This window comes from Eupeodes corollae, chromosome 1 (genome assembly GCF_945859685.1).
Source record: "Eupeodes corollae chromosome 1, idEupCoro1.1, whole genome shotgun sequence".
Lineage (NCBI taxonomy): Eukaryota > Metazoa > Arthropoda > Insecta > Diptera > Syrphidae > Eupeodes > Eupeodes corollae.
In genome coordinates this window covers 162,283,847-162,301,905 of record NC_079147.1, presented here as the reverse complement: position 1 = coordinate 162,301,905, position 18,059 = coordinate 162,283,847, and the positions used below count along the sequence as shown (strand labels likewise).

Genomic DNA, 18,059 nt, shown 5'->3' with positions numbered 1-18,059 from the left:
GTGACCGTTTGGGGTGATTATGGACGGATTGAGAAAAAGGTCTTTATGGGAGTGGCACAAATAATGCTCGATGACTTAAATTTATCAAACATCGTGATCGGCTGGTACAAACTCTTTGGAACAACGTCACTGGTCAGTTGTCCTACAAATTTAAGTCTATCTAGGCGCTCATCACTAGCATCACTTGATTCACTTAAATTATAAAATTACTTAACTAAATAAAAACAAAATCTAGATAGCATTTCAATCACACTTAGAGTTATATCATCGCGCCCTCTTGTGTGCAGAAATACCAAACAAAACGAGAAATTTACATTCTAGAGTAGAATTTTAATAGACAAACAAAATATGAAAAATACTAAACTATCAATTTAATTTATTTGATTTAGTTTTTGTTTGTGTTTATATTTTTACCTGTTTTTTAAACATGTTTACATATAGTAGAATTTCAAAATCTTACGTAGAAAAATGCACCACATCATAACAAAATAAAACAAAACCAAAAAAATCAACTTTCAATAATTGGCCAATTAAAATTATATCAAACTAAAAACAAAGTAATAACAAAATATTTGTGATCTTGCTTCCGTTCGCTACAGTTAAACACTCAAAAACAAAAACAAAAGATTTATTCTAAAAAGTGATCCTATTGAAAATACAAAAATATGACACAAAAAAAATTATTTTCATATATACATTTCATACATAAAATATATATATTTACAAGATTACTAAAAAACTATAATATGAAAAATCAAAAAGAAAATTATATTAATAAACTAAGATTTTACCCGAAAGCTTAAGATCTTTCTTCAGCTACTAAAAATAAAGGTATATGCCTACATGTTCATGTTTTAAACTAAACTTAAAAAAAGTATGGAAAAAGCTTTTACATTACGGAAAATCCGACTTCCTTAACGCACTTATAAAACAAAACAAGCAAAAACAAAAACCAAAAACAAAAACTTTTAACTATTCTAATAAAACTTTCATAAATATTACTCATCGACCGGCTTAACATTCAGCATTTGTTTATGGGTATGTCCTCGTCATTAATGCATGTTTTCAAAAACAAAATAAAACTTTTGTAGTTTGGCGTCAACCTTGTGGTTTTTCTTTTCGTCATTTTTATCTTTTTCTTTATTTGCCTGGCATTTCATTTCATTTTTCATTATATTCGATCCTTTGTAATTACTTTTTAATAATTATTTATTACACAACAATTATTATTATAAAATGTAAATAATGTACTTATACAATTTTATACTCGTGTTAATGTGAAACTGCTAGATTTAGTTACATATATATAAAACTAAGTATTCTTATATTAATTGCAAAGTGACGACTTTCTAAATATGTATTTATTTATTTAAAATAATAACGTTTAAACTTATGACATTTACATTTATAGGGACGTTCGAAGGCCAATATAGTGTTGACGGATGACCTAATCTTTGATCTAGAACAATCCCAAAGCGAACAAATCTAAGTACAATCCGTCGTCTACAAGAATATTGTATAAAAATAATATTTTGCTTTTTAATAATATATTAAATGCATATATAGTTCTAAAATGAAGAAACTTGCTTGCTCAAGAAATTGTTTAATTCGGCCGCTTAGCAATCGGCACGCCCTCTAGCGCCAACGCAAATGCCAACGCAGCTTCAATATAGTGTACTGTTCTGTTCTTCCTGCAGCGTACAGGACTTCACAGCTATTTCGTTTTCCTATTTTCTTCATTTTTGTTTCTATTATTCGCTGTTTATAGAAAGAATGCGTAGAGCATCATATATTTTAATAAGTTAATTTTAGTAAGCTTTTAAGCCAATGTGTTTGTTAGGGCAGCATCCGAAATAATAAATTAGTCTAAGGATTTTTAAAACCTTTACAATTTAAAATCGAATACATGGATTTTTTCAACAAACTCTTCACCTAATATCGGTACAACTATTTTTATTGTTAAAACTAAATTGTCAACAAATATTAGCAGGACAGTGTTACCCTGAACTTTTAGTTTATGTATAGAACATCATTTACCGGGAATTTTTACATTTCCCGGGTCTGGAGAGTCCGAAGGTAAAATTTTGTTTTGTTGTGTTGTTATACATGTCCCTAAAGTATGATGCAATTTTCAGCTACATTCACTATTTACTTTGTCTGTAGTAGTTGCCAAAGTCGACGTGTTTTTATGAGCTCGGTGATTTTTGCTTGTTTAAACCATGTTTGACCAACAAAACGCATGAAAATCGCTCAGGAGCTGTTAAATGCCGTCAAAGGCGATCCAAGTTTGCTTGCAATGGTCATGAAACATGGGTGTACGGTTATGATATCGAAACCAAAGCACAATCGTCTACCTGGAAGTATCCAACGTCACCAACGAAAAAAGCACATCAAGGTCGATCAAACGTAAAGCTTCTGCTTACTGTTTTCTTCGATTATAATGGCATAGTGCATCAAGAGTTCTAACCAAAAGGTCGTATGGTTAATAAGGAGTATTACCTTGAAGTTGTGCTGCGTTTGCGCACAGCAATCCGAAAAAACCCTCAGATTTATGGAAAAACAATTCATGGCTTTTGCACCACGATAACGCACCTGCTCACTTGTCTTTGCTTGTTTGTAATTTTTGGCCAAAAACAATACCGTATCATGCCCCAACCTCCATATTCACTAGATATGGCTCCGTGTGCCTTTTTCCTGTTCCTAAAGTTAAAGAGACCCATGAAAGGAGGGCGTTTTTCCTCGATTGAAGAAATAAAGGCCGAATCACTGAGAATGCTCAAGGACATATCAAAAAGTGAATATCAAGAGTGCTTCGAAGATTGGGAAAAACGCTTACATAAGTGAATTATATCTAGGGGGACTACTTTGAAGGAGCAACATTGATGTAAACGAATAAATAAATATTAAACACACCTCGTATGTGTCCAAAAAAAATTTAAAATTTTACTTAATGCTTTTTAAGAAAAAGTAGTACCCGCGGCTGGGTGAGATACTGAGTGCAAAGAACTGTCATGTGAGAGGTCTTGGGTTCAATCCTTGTGCCCACCTAAGCTTTTTTTCACGGGTATTGCCTCTTGCGAGAAATTGACAAATCCTCCAAGAGTAATTCTTGTCATGTTGCTTAAATAAGCCGTTCGGATTCGGCTTAAAACTGTAGGTCCCCACCATCCCTGACAACATTACTCGCACACACGCACACAGAAATATTTGAGAGTTGTAAGGCACTAAGCCCTAGATCTCTAATTAGTATTGCTCCTCCCTTGAACACTTTTTGACAAATATTGGGCGGTACCTCAGCCATAACTTGACGAATGTTGGTTTATATTAACATATTCTTTCTCACCTAGAAGCAGAAAAAAAGTTCAGCTGAGTGAAATCGCATGATCTTGATGGTCAGTTTATATCGCCGCTACGAGAAATTAAGCGGCTAGGAAATGTCTCTTGCATTAAGACCATATTGGATCGAATTGTGTGGCATATGGCACCGTCTTTTTAAAGCCACATATTTTCCAAGTCGTATTCTTCAATAGCAGGTAAAAAAGTAGGTTATCATATAAACATAATGTCCCGAATTGAGGGTGACAGTCGACAGAACCCTAAATACGACAAGTTTGTTTGTTAACATACCGAAGGAGTGAGAAATGTATTTCGTTGCAGAAGTAAATTTTGTTCATAAAATCGACATCCATCACCGCCTGTTGTTGTAGCACCCATTCGACGTATCTACGACGTTGTGAATGGTCAGCTGGCTTCAGTTGTTATGTGAGCTTGATTTTAAACGGATGTAAGTGTAGATCCAAATGCAAAATACGCCATAATATGCCATAAGCCTGTCCTAATTCCTGAGAACAACGACGAATCAACACATTTGGGTCTTTGGCAACACTTTCACTTACAGCATATCTGCCAATTTCTTAGGCCCAAAAAACGCCAGTTAAAGTAAAACCCCTACGAGAACCGTTTGACAATATGAAAAAGCAAACTGGGACGGTCTTAATGAATTCTTCAGGAACTTTAACTGGTCACTATGCTTCCTCGATAGTGACGTGGATGCAAGTGCAGATAGGATTACAAACTTAACTGTTTGTGGAATGATACATTTTTATCCCGAATAGGGTGAAATCTATCAAACTCAAAGAAAACTCATGGTTTGATTCAAGCTGTAAAGAGGTTATTAGGTATAGAGATGTAAGTTTCCGGATTTATAAAGCCAACCCCACTCAGGAAATAAACCGAAATAAGTTCAAACAAGCTAGAAATACTTGTAACGCTCATATTCGATGATCCAAGTTTTTGTTTGACCAGAAATTAGGGCAAAAATACTAAAATTACCTAAAGGTAGTAAAAATGTCTGGTCATTTGTTAAAAATATGCGTAACACTACGTCTTCGTCGGTTCCGACACTCATTTCCGATGAGACTCCATATGTAAGCTCGATTGATAAAGCCAATTTGCTTGCAGCACAGTTTGGTGTTAATTCGATGCTGCCAGTGAGTGACATGACTCCACCTGTACTTAAAAATCTTGACATTCACAAATCCACTGGCCCGGATAGTATCCTCACTATTATTCTGAAGAAGTGTTCTTAAACCTCTTCAACCACTGCGTAAGTTTCTCCATCTGTCCTATTCTACAGGTCTCTTCTCGAGTGGATGGAAAACCAAATTTGTCCAGCTTTTCCCTAAAAAAGGCGAAACCTCCTCGTCCAATTGCACTTACGTCCCTTCTTTCCAAGGTCATGGAAACGCTTATCAATTTTCAGCTAAATAAATATCTTGAAGAACGGAGTCTTCTTAATGATCGGCAGTATGGCTTTCCTTGCAATAGATCCACTGGTGATCTCATGGTTTATCTCACCGAACAGTGAAAGAAATCTTTATATCGTTTTGGAGGAAGTAAGATTATTGCACATGATATTACAAAAGCATTTTGATAGAGTTCGGCATCAAGCTCTCTTATCGAAAGTGAGTGCATTTGGTATTGATGAATCTTTTCTTCGTTTGGTTAAAAATTACATTTCGGATCGTTCAATTCAATTATTATTGGACGGGTCCAAATCTGATATTCACAAAATAAACGCTGGTGTGCCCAGGGCTCCGTTTTGTTTCCGACGCTCTTCCTTATTTTTATAAATGACCTTTTGCCTGAAACTTCTAACTCACTAAATTTTTTCGCTGATGACAGCACCTTCATCTTTTCATATTCGTTTTTAGATTCTCATCGTTGTTCTTCCGATGTGGACTAACAACGGCAGCGTATGCGAAGCTCATTAAATTCTGATCTTGACAGAATTGTGCTAAGGGGAATCAAAAACCGTGTAGAATTTAATACTTCGACTGTCTACTGTCGCAAAAAAGTAACCCTCCCCAATGCCACTATCCATGAGTGGTACCTGCATTGAGGAGACTGAACAGCTATCAGTCTTAGGTATGTGCATTACAAACCACCTGTTGTGGAGTGATCACATATTTGAATTCGCCAAAAACAGTAATAAGTGTTTAGGTTTTCTCCGACGATGCAAGAAGGTTTCTTACCCCTTCTGATCTGGCTATAATTTATAATTTCCCATATTTGGGCAGGTGCTAATAAATATAATCCACTTGAGTCTCTTGGAATGAATTCAAAAGAGAGCTCTTAAAATGAAAGGTGGCCGTTGTCTAACTGAAAGTTCACCCTTGAGCCCAATATAGTTCAATAGTTTCTACCTTCAAAACGTGCTTTAAGGTTTACCAGAATGTATAACACTTTTGACTAACTTTTAATGCTTTTAAAATGTTTTTTTCCGAGATGGTTTGCAAGTTTTGTAAAACAACTTACATGGTGCTTCATTAACTTGCAAACAAATGTTTCTACTAACAAAATGTCAAAATCATTTATGTAAAAAAACTTTTCGAAATATCGAAAGGTTTCTTCGTACAAGGTTTTCACTTTTAACTTACAAAATTTGAAGCTATGTAACGCACAAAACCTTTTACCAAAACTAATACACAAATAATTCAAATACCTTATAGCAAAAAAGCGAAAAATTATTTTAAAAAGCCTGCCAGACGTTTGAATTTGAAATAATCCCGTATCTATTTGCACATAACACGGAGAAGCTTGAATAAATTCTAGCTGAAACGTCTGTTGTAATAGTTTCTACCTTTAGTTGTTAGCTCTCAAATTAATCAGAAAATATAAAATAAAAAAATTGATGCTGCTAATGTTGGGAACTAGTGCGCAGTGACTTATAACTCTCAACCATTTCTGTGCGCGAGTTCTAATATCAGGAATAGAGGGACCTTAAAATAAATTTAAAGACTAATCCGGCTTTTTGGGGATTTGTCAATTCCTCGCAAGAGGCATTACCCGTAAAAAACTTTGGATGGCATAAGCAGGGATTAAACCCAAGACCTGCGACTGGGTCGCACGAAATTGATCCTTAATGCAATGACTCTGTTTAAAGAAGTACATACATAAGATTTAAAAATATACTTGTAAAGTAAGTTTGTCATTTGATTTGTCAAAAAACTTGTGATTGATCCCAAGGCACAACTCATCCTAGGACATTTCACCCCGAAATAAAAATACTTGTAAGCATACTTAACTAAAACAACTGTTTCGTTCAAAGCTTTTTTTAAATAGCTTTATTTTAATTTCATATTTGAAAAACCAGGATGGAAAATAAATTATCTGAAGATATGAAAGAGGAAAAACATGTATGTTTAAACTGTAAAGCGATCGCCTATTGGTTGTGTAGTTAGGCAGGTGTCTAAAACGAATAAAGAATAGTTCATTGACATATACAAAGGTACCAAGATAATACTTCTTGATAGATACTTCAAAATAGATTCTTGATTAAAAACATCATATTCGTTAATCCGATAAAGTGGCGCTACACGGACGGCCATCGTTGGTATTTACAATAGTTATTGTTATAAAAATACATAAATATGTACCAAATACATTAATTTCGATAAAAGATAGAATTGTAATTAAAATTTTGTCAAAATAATGCGCTCTTTCGGGCTCATGCACAGCTAAAATAATAATAAAAAAGAAAACTATTTTAAGATTAAAAATTTTAACTGAAAAACAAGTTTGTCTTCAAAAATTTAAATGCCATTTCATAAACCAGAAAACCCTTGATTTTTCAAATTAAGAAACAAATTAACGGTTCTACGAGTGGTACCTTTCTTGAGCAATACAAAAATATGTTTTTCGTATTAAAAGAAGCCAAGTTAAAAAATAAAATTTTAGAAAAATTTTTAAAAAAATCTATCGGTTTGTCTTTGAGAAAATTCGAATTTTCGTTTTTTGACCAAAAAAATTGTATGGTGCCCCTGTTAGTTTTGATATTAAAAAAATGAAAAAACGCCTATAGCGAATTTGCTCAAAACCTTAACTTCTAAGTTTGAAATGCAAAACTTGACATATAGTTCCTATATGTCGCACGTAAAAAGGTTTACTATCATGTGTTAGAAATATTTTCGGTTGGCCCCTCGCGACTGGCTTGAATAAATTCTAGCAGTCAGACCACTTTAAGCCCCCGCGGCTTAACGATGTAACTGTGCATTTCAACAATGGCTTATTAATTACGATCTTTCCAAATATGACGAATTCGCTTCCCAATGAACTCATTCAACCAAAAATAAATTTCATCGTTAAGAAAAAATTTCTTGTGAAAATTAGGGATCGTTTTGTGCCCATCTACCGAACGTGTGCTGTGCTGATGGTCATTCGAGTTTATTTTTAACTTAACATAGAAAGTTATTGTAATGGGTCCGATTTGTCAAATTGCAAATTTTGACATTTCTCGACGTTTCAAGGTCACTAGAGTCGAGATGAAACGTTTTTAGAAAAATGTTTGTGCGTGCGTGTGTAGTGTGTACGTACGTTCTTTTCGTCGTCCATAGCTCAAGATACTTCAAATAAATTTTGTCATACCGATAATAATACAGAAAAATGCAGAAAGGGCTCCCAAAAAAGTTGCGTGTTTGGTTTTTGTTACCACAGCAGTTTTAAAAAAAAGGTGAACATTTTGGTAAACCCTAAATATCTCACGAACCAAAAACGCTAGAGACTTAAATTAAATTTTATATTATGTATTGTAACGTGATATTATACAAGTATTAATTAATTAACGGTTTTTTTATAAATAAAAAAAAAAAAACTGAACAAAAAATGTTTTCACCTCGAAAATCTTACGAACGAAAAATGGGTTTATCTCCAAAACAATTTTGTGCAACGAAAAATAACGTTTTTAACATCTGGTAAGATTTTAAGAATAATCGAATGGACAACAAAAATAAAAGCCCAAACAAAAAATTAATAAAAGTTGTTAAAAATTAATTTTTTACTCAATTATCTTTTCAAAACTTTAAGATATTGGCTTTAAACTACTTTTAGAATTTTGAGAAAAATCATATTGACAGTTTTTTACCCAAAAATAAAAACCTAAAAAACATTGCTAAAAGTTGGTAAAAATCGACTTTCAGTTCAAATATCTTTTCAAGACTACTAATTTTATCTTTTAAAAAATTTCGTTGTCAATATTCAGAAAAATTTTGAGAAAAATCGAACTGACAGTTTTTTTTATAAAAAAAAATAAAACTAAACAAAAATTAATAAAAGTTGGTACAGATTGATTTTGACGCAAATATCTTTTCAAAATTGAGATATTGGTTTTTAACTAATTTTATCTTATAGAAAATATTTTTTTCTACATTCCATAAAATTTGTTTTAACAAAAAATAAAAAACTACAAAAAACAATAGATACTAAAACTTGATAAAAATGTACCTTCTATTTAAATAGCTTCTCAAAAAATAAAAATATTGGCTGCAAACTTCTTTTATCTCACAGAAAATATTGTTTTCGATGTTCAGCACATTTTTATAAAAATCCAACAGTCAGTTTTTTCATTAAAAATTAAAATCTACAAAAATAGTACGCAAAATTGGTAAAAATTGGTGTTCGGTTTTCGATATCTCGTGTATAATAGAAGATATTGACTTGCAATTAATTTGATTCATCCAATTTGTATTTATTTATATAAGAAATAATTGTTTTTAAGAAATGCTACTGAAATTGGTAAAAATTGGTTTCCGACTAAAAATCTCGTTAACAAAAAAGTAATTTCGAAATCAAACTATTGGTAGTTTTAAAATTTTTTTAAAAGAATTCAACTCACAACTTTCTTAACCGAACACGAAAACCTACAAACTTTTAGCAAGACAAATCGATAGACAGGATGGGAAGTTATCAGTGTAGGTCACATCCCAGCCTCTTTTTTCTTTATTTATTTATTTAATCTACCAGCAATATTACATTTAACAGATATACGCCAAATTAAAATGTAAATAAATATAGTACATCAGTTTAAATTTATTTCGATTTAAATTTAAAAAATCAATATTCAAATGCGCTTCATTAAAATATAAAATAGTTCTTAACAAAATTTCATTGCTGTTAAAATTTGTAGTGTGGGCTCCTTGGAATAATAAAGCTTATAGACATGGAACATAGATTGATATTAATTCAAAAAGACGTAGGCATTTGGTATGGTTCTGTGTTCACATATATTCTTTTTTTTTTTTTTTGTAAAATACTTTATATATTAACTTTGTAATTTTGAAAACCTATGCAAATATTATTTAAATGTTACCCCTTATTCGAATATTTACCTGTCCGATGGTAAATGTTCATTCATCAAGCTCTAAGTTAACTTTTTTGGGACAGTTATTGTGTATATTTTACAATATAATCAATTAATAATTTACTATAATCTAATTGGATTTATTGTTTTCTAGCTATATATTAAGCTTTAAACAAATGCTCCACATGAACTTATTAATGCTGAATAAAAAAAAAAAACTATTAAAGCATTGAAATAAATAAATACTTATTATATTTATATTAATAACGCTTCAAGCAAGGAGCTTAAGCAGCTGTCATATTTTATCTTCCCTAAAGTCGTCATTTTGCATTCAATTTTTTATACTAAACTGTATTTTTTAAAACAATTAAAAACACAATAATATTAACTAATTTAATTGCTTGATATTAAAACAAAAAACTATTATATTTTTCAGTAATCCAAAGAGAAATCAAAGACATGGATTAATATCTCGCAGGATAAACTCTAAATGCAAATCTAAACATTGCATTTACGACATGACATGTTTTGCTCTACGAAATACAAAAATATACAACAAAATAACTTTTCAACTAAAAATATTTACTTATTTCTTTTTTTACACAAATAAAAAGAAAAGTGGAGTCAAAGTCTCATTTTTGTGTAAATATCAACAAAAGAAACGCATTTATTCGCATGGAATTATGGGATTATTATGGGAGTCAATACCAACATCCATAGATACATGCAGCCACAAAACTGCATAAAAAGGGAAAAAATTAACATATTTCTTAAATAATTTGTTTAAAGTAGAACTATTTTTCAATTTTTATTGATGAAAAACAAAAGAACAACAAATTATAAAAAACAAAACAGAGACCAGTACAATACTAATGTGTTTTGTTCTTATTTTATTTATTTTAGGCAATAATTTCCAAAACAAAAATATTTGTAAATATATAAATTATAAATACTTAAAACAATAATTATTTATGTTACGAAATATATATAAAAGAAATACCTGATATGCCTATCAGTGTATTAGTAGCCAAGTACCTACTATTTGGGTAGACAAAAACCTATATAATAAAACAATGCGGAAGAGAACAGCATCCAAGTATACCTAAACATTTATTTAAAATATTTCTAGAATTTAAAATTAACAAACATTATTCTAATTCTTTTTAATACCAAAATAAACAAACAAAAATAATAATAATTTTCATTGACATAAGTAAAACATCGAGCCTTCCGACAAAAGTTTAAATACATTAATATGATTATTTAACATTAAAACATTTAACAAAAATAAATACAAATTACTATAAATAAAATGTTTTGTAATACAAAACAAATAAAAGTGCGACTGCCAGTCTGCAAGAATGTTTTTATACAAAAAATCTATACGTATAAAGCTATGTACTCCTTAATTTTTTAAATTTAATTTTGTTTTTATAATTAAAGTATTTCATTATCTTTCCATATTTCCTGAAATATCAATTAAATGTTTGTGATTTTTCTAATTTGAAAAGAAAAATATTATCAGCCAAAGAGTAGTTCAGAGAAAATTAATTATTTTTATTAACAAAAAATAGCAACAAAAATTAATATATTTGCAAATTTTGAAAAGAGATCATACTCCTTCTGCCTCAAAATGCAAACAAAATTTAGCATTGATAAATAATTTCCCTTTCCTAAAACAAAAAGAAAACAAAAGCAAAACTTGTATAATTTTTATAATTAAATTTAAGAAAACAAAATTTAATACAAGAAGAAAAACAAAAACTAAGAAAATAAGTACCTAACATAGAATGAGCTGTAAAAATGATACCTGCTTGAGATGAAACATAAAACATATATTATATGCATGAAGAGATATATTCCACTTTGCTGATAACAAAAATAAAAAATAATTTTATTTTAAAAGATACAAAATTTCAAAACAATTTTGTTTAGATAGAATGTTTAGATTTTTATGTTTTTGCGGAAAACATCGTTTTTGGTTGAAAATATTTCGAAAACATCATTTCTTGTCAAATTATCCTTTTTTAATTTTTTTTTAAATCATTCCATTCTTCAATTATTACCGATAGTAATAAATTTTGAATTGTGAGTGGAGTTGAATGAAAAGGATAGTTGATAAATTGTTCTTTCTTTTTATATAAAACTACTCTAATATTTGTGTGGAGTAAAGTCAATATTAGATATTTTCTGCATCAATAATTATTCACTCATAGTGTCGTTTTATTTGGAAAAATAAACAATCAATGAGGACTCATTTCAAAAGTCAATATTTGATGCTCATGTTCTGCATTTCACTTATTGAGAATACACTTTGTGGAAGTGAGTTTGGGTGTTCCACAGTTCGTTATTTTAAATTAGGTTTTCAAACATGCAAATCTATATTCTGTATTTCCGTTCGTCCCATTTTTTGATCGCATTCAAATCACATTTTTTATTTGTATGAATTGATCTTTGATAGCTTCCTTCTGCTAAGAATCGGCGGGTTGCAGCAAGTAAAAGGTTCTATTTCCCTAAGAACATATACAAAATCGTCTTTGCTTAATTTAAAATTATTATGAAAGCTTTAAAGGTGAAATCAAGAATTTACTTTATTTATCAGAACAATTCTACATAATTTTCGCACACTTACATTGTGTCAGGTAAATCCAATATATTTGATTTGTTTGGCAAAATTCGTCTTTTATTTTTTCTCTTGAATTGATTTCACTTAAAATTGTCAATAATATTGCATCCATCTTCAAAACAGCAAACATTTTACTTCAGAAACAGAATAAATATGGATTATCCTTCAGTTCTGACAGTTCGAAGCAATTTCGAAGTTTTCAAAATCGATCGAATTGAAGAACATGCAATTTCATTTCACGTAAAATTGAAAGTGATTTCAATTCACTTACGATCGATATTTGGAACATGGTTGTAAACCGAGTTTACATCTTCATTTTTTGAGGTTAGGAAATGTAGATCATGTTTCAACATCGAACATGAAAGCGTTAACGTCATCCTAAGTATAAAAAATATATATAAAGAGTGGTTCACGGCAATATTGACAGAAACAAATAGTTTTGAAACATCTAGCATAGGACGTCCATCTTGTTTTGTAGCACGAAGAAAGTCGATGCAACAAATTTGAGTGAACGCTTTGAAGAAAGTCTTCGTCTATTTATGCAATTTTCGTTTTTATTGCATCCTTAAGTTCGTCTAGTGTTAATGGTTTTGACTCGTAAGCCCGTGACTTCATATAACCCCAAAGGAAAAATTCGCACACCTTCAAGTCAAGTGATGCAGAAGTCCAATTCATATCTCCAAAACGTAAAATGAGTCGGACGAGGAACATCTCGCGTACAACGTTCATTGTGGCGACCCACTGTGAGGGGGTGCTTCATCTGTTTGAAACCAGACATTTAAATAAGGAAGAGCATCTCCTAAGTAAAACCGAAGTAGGTGAGGATTCCGATCCTGCTGAATTTTGTATTCATGGGTAAAGCTTGGTGTCTTTATTCTTTCCCACCATGGTCTCGCTTTATACATTAGGAATGATGTTGCTTATCAGCTCTAACCACAATATGGTCTTTGTACCAATGCCTTTTTTAATTATGTGTGGTTAAAATTCTCCGTAAATAAGCAAATCGTTCACTACTGCGTCCGTTATCGAAACCCAAATTTAGACAGAGTATCAACTTCTCGTGAATTTGATGCTTTGTCTGATTCCATCCAAAGAATTGTTTCGTCCTATCCGCGCACTGAAATCGTTGTTCATGGCTTCGACATTTAGGCCATACAACACCCGATGGAGTTTGTGCAGAAATCTTCGCTAAGTTGAACTACTTAACTCAGCTGGTCAACGGGATCACCCGAATATTGGACGTTGAAGGTCGAGCAGAAAACACTCTTGACTTGTTTCTTACCTCTGACCCTGATAAGTACACTGTTAGTGTTCTATCTCCTCTAGGCATATCTGACCTTGTGTCATATCAGCAAATTTCTCGTGTCAAAACTGTTCAGTTAAAGGAAGAGTTCCTAAAAGAACCGTTTGGCAATACGTGAAAGCCAATTGGGACGGTCTCAATAATCGCTTCAGGATCTTTAACTGGTCACTATGCTTCCTCTATAGTCACGTTGACGCCAGCGCTGATATCATCACAAGTTTAATTCTCCTGGGAATGAGAACTTTTATACCGAACAGGGTTGAAAGTATCAGACCCAATGAAAACGCTTTGTTTGATGCGAGCTGTAAAGAGGTTATTAGAGTCAAAAAGTTAAGTCTCCGTTGCTATAAAGCCAACCGTTTGTGACGAAATTCGGAAAAAGTTCAAACAAGCCAGGAAGGCCTGCAACGTCCATATTCAACGGACCAAATTTTTATATGAACAAAAGTTACTGCAAAAAATACTGCAATGTGCCAAAGGCAGTACAAATTTGTAATCATTTGTAAAAAACATGGTTCTGACGCTCGTTGTCAATGACACTCCTCTTGTTAGCTCTTTAAAGAAAGCCTAACTCTTTGCTAGTCAGTTCACCGCCAATTCTACGCTGCCAGTCAGTGTTATGGCTCCGCCTGTACTTGAACGAGTTAGTGATTCTATGGGACCAATCTTATTTCACACTCGTACTGTGGCAAGAGTCCTTGAAAATCTAAACACACATAAATCCGCTGCTCTGGATGGTATCCTGCTATTGTTCTGAAGAGGTGTTCTACAACGCTGGCAAAACCACAACGTTAGCTTTTTCATCGGTCCTACTTCTCAGGTTTCGTTCCGAGCGAATGGAAAACTGCATTTGTACAGCCCATCCCCAAAAAAGGCGAATCTTCATCACCCTCTAATTACCGACCGATTGCACTTACGTCCTTTCTTTCCAAGGCCATGTAAACGCTGATTAATTATCAGCTGAAGAAATATCTTGAAGATCGAAAGCTTCTTAATGACCGTCAATACGGCTTTCGAAGCAATAGGTCCACTGGTGATCTCATGGTTCATCTCACCAAAAAGTGCAACAAATCTTTACATCGCTTTGGAGAAAGTAAGATTACTGCACTCGATACTTCAAAAGCATTTGATAGGGTTTGGCATCAGGCTCTCTTATCGAAAATGCGTGCTTTCGGTTTTCATGAGTCTCTGCTTCATTGGATTAGTAATTTATTTTCGGATCGTTCAATACAAGTAGTTTTGGATGGAAGTCTAAAACCATAAAATTAATGTTAGTGTACCACAGGGCTATGTTCTATCTCCAACACTCTTTCTCATTTTTATTTAGGATCTCCTATTTGTAATCCAATACATTGTTTCGCTGACAATAGTACTCTTAGCTTTTCATATTCGTTTTCAGACTCACATCCCTATTCTTCGGATGTGGAACTGCAACGACAAAATATGATAAGCTCATTTAATTCCGACCAAAACAGCATTGTTCAATGGGAATTAAAAAACCGCGTGCAATTTAATGCTTCGAAAACGTAGTTCTGTCTTGTATCGTTAAAGCGAAATATACCATCCTTGCCATTATTCATAAATGGCACTTGCATCAATGAGACTGAACACCTCGATATTCTCGGTATGTGTGTCACCAACCACCTCTTGTGGAATGATCACATACGAGATGTTGCCAAAAATGCCGCAAATCACCCCTTCTGATCTGGCTGTTATCTACAAGACTTATATACGTCCAAGGCTTGAGTATAACTCCCATCTCTGGGCTGGTGTTCCTTTAACTTACGTAAGCCTCTTGGATAGTTTTGAACGTAGAGCTTTAAAATGATAATATTATCTCTTGTCTGTCCCTTTTTTATCGTTATTTTAACGGTTTATGGTCTAGTGAAGTAGCCAGCTACATTCCTCCCCTTAAACAGTTCAACCGTAATACTCGCGCTTCTAGGAATGCTCATCAGTATACCTTCGAGTCCAACCTCGGCCGTACTGTCAAATACAGAGATTTGTTCTTTAGCCGTACTACGTGAATGTGGAATGCCTTACCACACTCTGTCTTTCCTAGTCATTGCAATATTCAGGAATTCAAAAACAATGTGCATCGACATCTCCTTTTAAACCCTCTCTACTCTTTCAAGTGCTCAAACTGTGTCTCAGCACAATAAGCGTAGTAATATTCCTTTTTGAGTGTGTGCTTATTATACAAAAATAAAACACAATTTCTGAAAGTTGGTGATAATCAGTAAATTTTAACTTTTGAACAATTGTGTCATCTTATAAGGATGATAGTTTAACTCAAGCTTGACGATGCTTTGAAACTAAGAACTATTAACTTGTAAACCCTGAGCTTATTTGATCAACGAGCTTTGGAGAACAGCGCCTCTTACCCTTTCTGTATTTTCGGGAGTTGTAACAATACGTACGAGTCCAGGTTGTTTTTTTACTTTTTCCGAAAGCTGTGATCCATCTCATAATTGCTTTTCGATAGGCAACCGTACCGTGAGGGCCATTTTAACATTAATTCTGAACTTTTACTACCGATTAGTTTGTAGTACGCGCACACACGGTTTAGGACACTCCATTGTGGAATAAAATGGCATTATCTAATGGATCGAATAAGATCTTTCCGACTTACTCTCACTCAGCCTTCGTCCAGAAAAACTCATCTATTTTTAGCAACCCTGTATTTTTAAATGTTTTCGTATCGGAAAAAATTCATTAATCGTACATTGTTCTTAATTTCAACTTTTTTAACTACTTGAAGAGGGTTCTATTGACTTCAAACAAATAACTGTTTTAAGGATCAAAACTATTATAATTTTTTCTGAATTTTGTTTTCGAAATATCTTTCAAACAAAACAAATTTTGTCTTTTTCTTAAACAAAAACAAAGCTCATGATTTTAAACTATGAACAAATTAACAAAAAACCAAAAATATTAATATATAACGAAATTTTTCGCAACACTAATAAAAAGTACACTTGTTTGTAAATATCTTGATATCAATTTAATAAAAAAAAAACATAATATCATCAAATATAATAAACATAAATTAATATAGTTTAAGTTAAGCTTAATCTGCTGTAAATATTAAATAAAACCAAAAATAGTCAAAAATGCTATGTTTAAAATTGATACTAAACAATTTGTAAAAATAAAAACAACAAAAAATAACAAAGAAAGTTTTTACCAAATCGGAGGAAATTTGATAAATAAAATATGATTATTTTAAGAAATCCGCATAAAATTAAACTAAAATTAAACTCACATGCCTACACAAACATTAGAATATTTATAACTATAAATTAAAATAAAATAAAAACAAAAACAAAAAGAAATATATCAAAGAGAAAAAAACAAATTTTTAAATGATGGAAAAGCTTTGTAAATTTAAGATTTTTATAATTTGTATAATTTTATTCCTAATTTATATAATGTAATTATAATTATATATACACAAAATATTGTTAAATTATCTGAAGATAAATTTATTAACATTTTTTCTTAAATTAACAAAACAAAAATATTAATACACAAATTTTGTTTTATGAATTTAATTATTAAATTAAAAACAAATATTATTATAAAATAACTTTGCCAGATTAAAAACTTACTAATTCAAACAAAAACAAAAAATAAAATAAGTTAATTGTATTGCAATTTCTCTAAAATAACAACAAAATTCAAAAATTATTAAAATAAAAGCATTTAATGAAAATGAAAACAATATATTACTAACAGAAACAAACAACTTTTTTACAGCTTTTCAAAAATAATGTTCAAATTTAAAAATATAAAAATAATAGACAAAATAAATAAATTAAAATACCTAAAATATTATTTGAAATTTCATATAGAGAAATCATTCACAAAAATGTGTTTTGCTTATCCAAAAAATGTTTTAATTTTATATATATATATCTCACATTTTGTTTCTTTTAATTTGAATAGTTTAATTTACTTTATTTTTTGTTTATAACTGGCGAACATTTACAATTAGCAATTAATAAAAAACAAAAAATGTAAAACAATTTTTTTATATGAAATATCATTGAAAACTAAATTCACTAACTAAAATCTTTTCCCTCATAGAGAAATTACGAAATAACAACAACAAATACTAAAGTTATTAAAACAAAATTTTTAAAACAAAAATTGAACACATACCAAAAGTAAAAATGTGTTCTTCAAAAAAATTTAAAAATTACACAACACACACACACAAAATGTGAATTATTATTATTATTATTAAAATTTCATAAATAAAATGAAAAAAAATTAATATATTAAACGAAAACAAAATAATATAAATACAAAAACATAAAATGAAACATAAATCTTTAGATTGCTAAAGATTATTATTATTATTATTCTTATAATTATTATTATGATTATTATTAATTAAAAAAAAAAAAAAACAAACAAAAAACAAAACAAAACATACAAAAATGGAACAAGAATTATTTAAATATTGAATAAAAACCAAAAATGAAAAT

At 31.0% G+C, this 18,059-nt stretch overlaps 1 protein-coding gene across 6 annotated transcripts in view; it reads left to right on the top strand.

Moving 5' to 3' along the window:
• LOC129954149 (regulating synaptic membrane exocytosis protein 1) overlaps nucleotides 1-16,511 on the top strand; it is a 202,662-nt gene extending 186,151 nt beyond the window's left edge. For 5 of the 6 annotated variants that reach the window (XR_008782645.1, XR_008782644.1, XR_008782643.1 and 2 more), the window contains 2 exons: nucleotides 1-1,038; nucleotides 10,074-16,511. Coding sequence is in view for 1 of the 6 variants with exons in the window: in XM_056067867.1 (XP_055923842.1) it covers nucleotides 1-132; nucleotides 10,074-10,076 (135 nt within the window). In the remaining 5 variants the exon portion in view is untranslated. The remainder of the gene's footprint in view (nucleotides 1,039-10,073) is intronic. The other variant, XM_056067867.1, reaches the window with a different exon arrangement.
• Nucleotides 16,512-18,059: the final 1,548 nt, after the last annotated feature.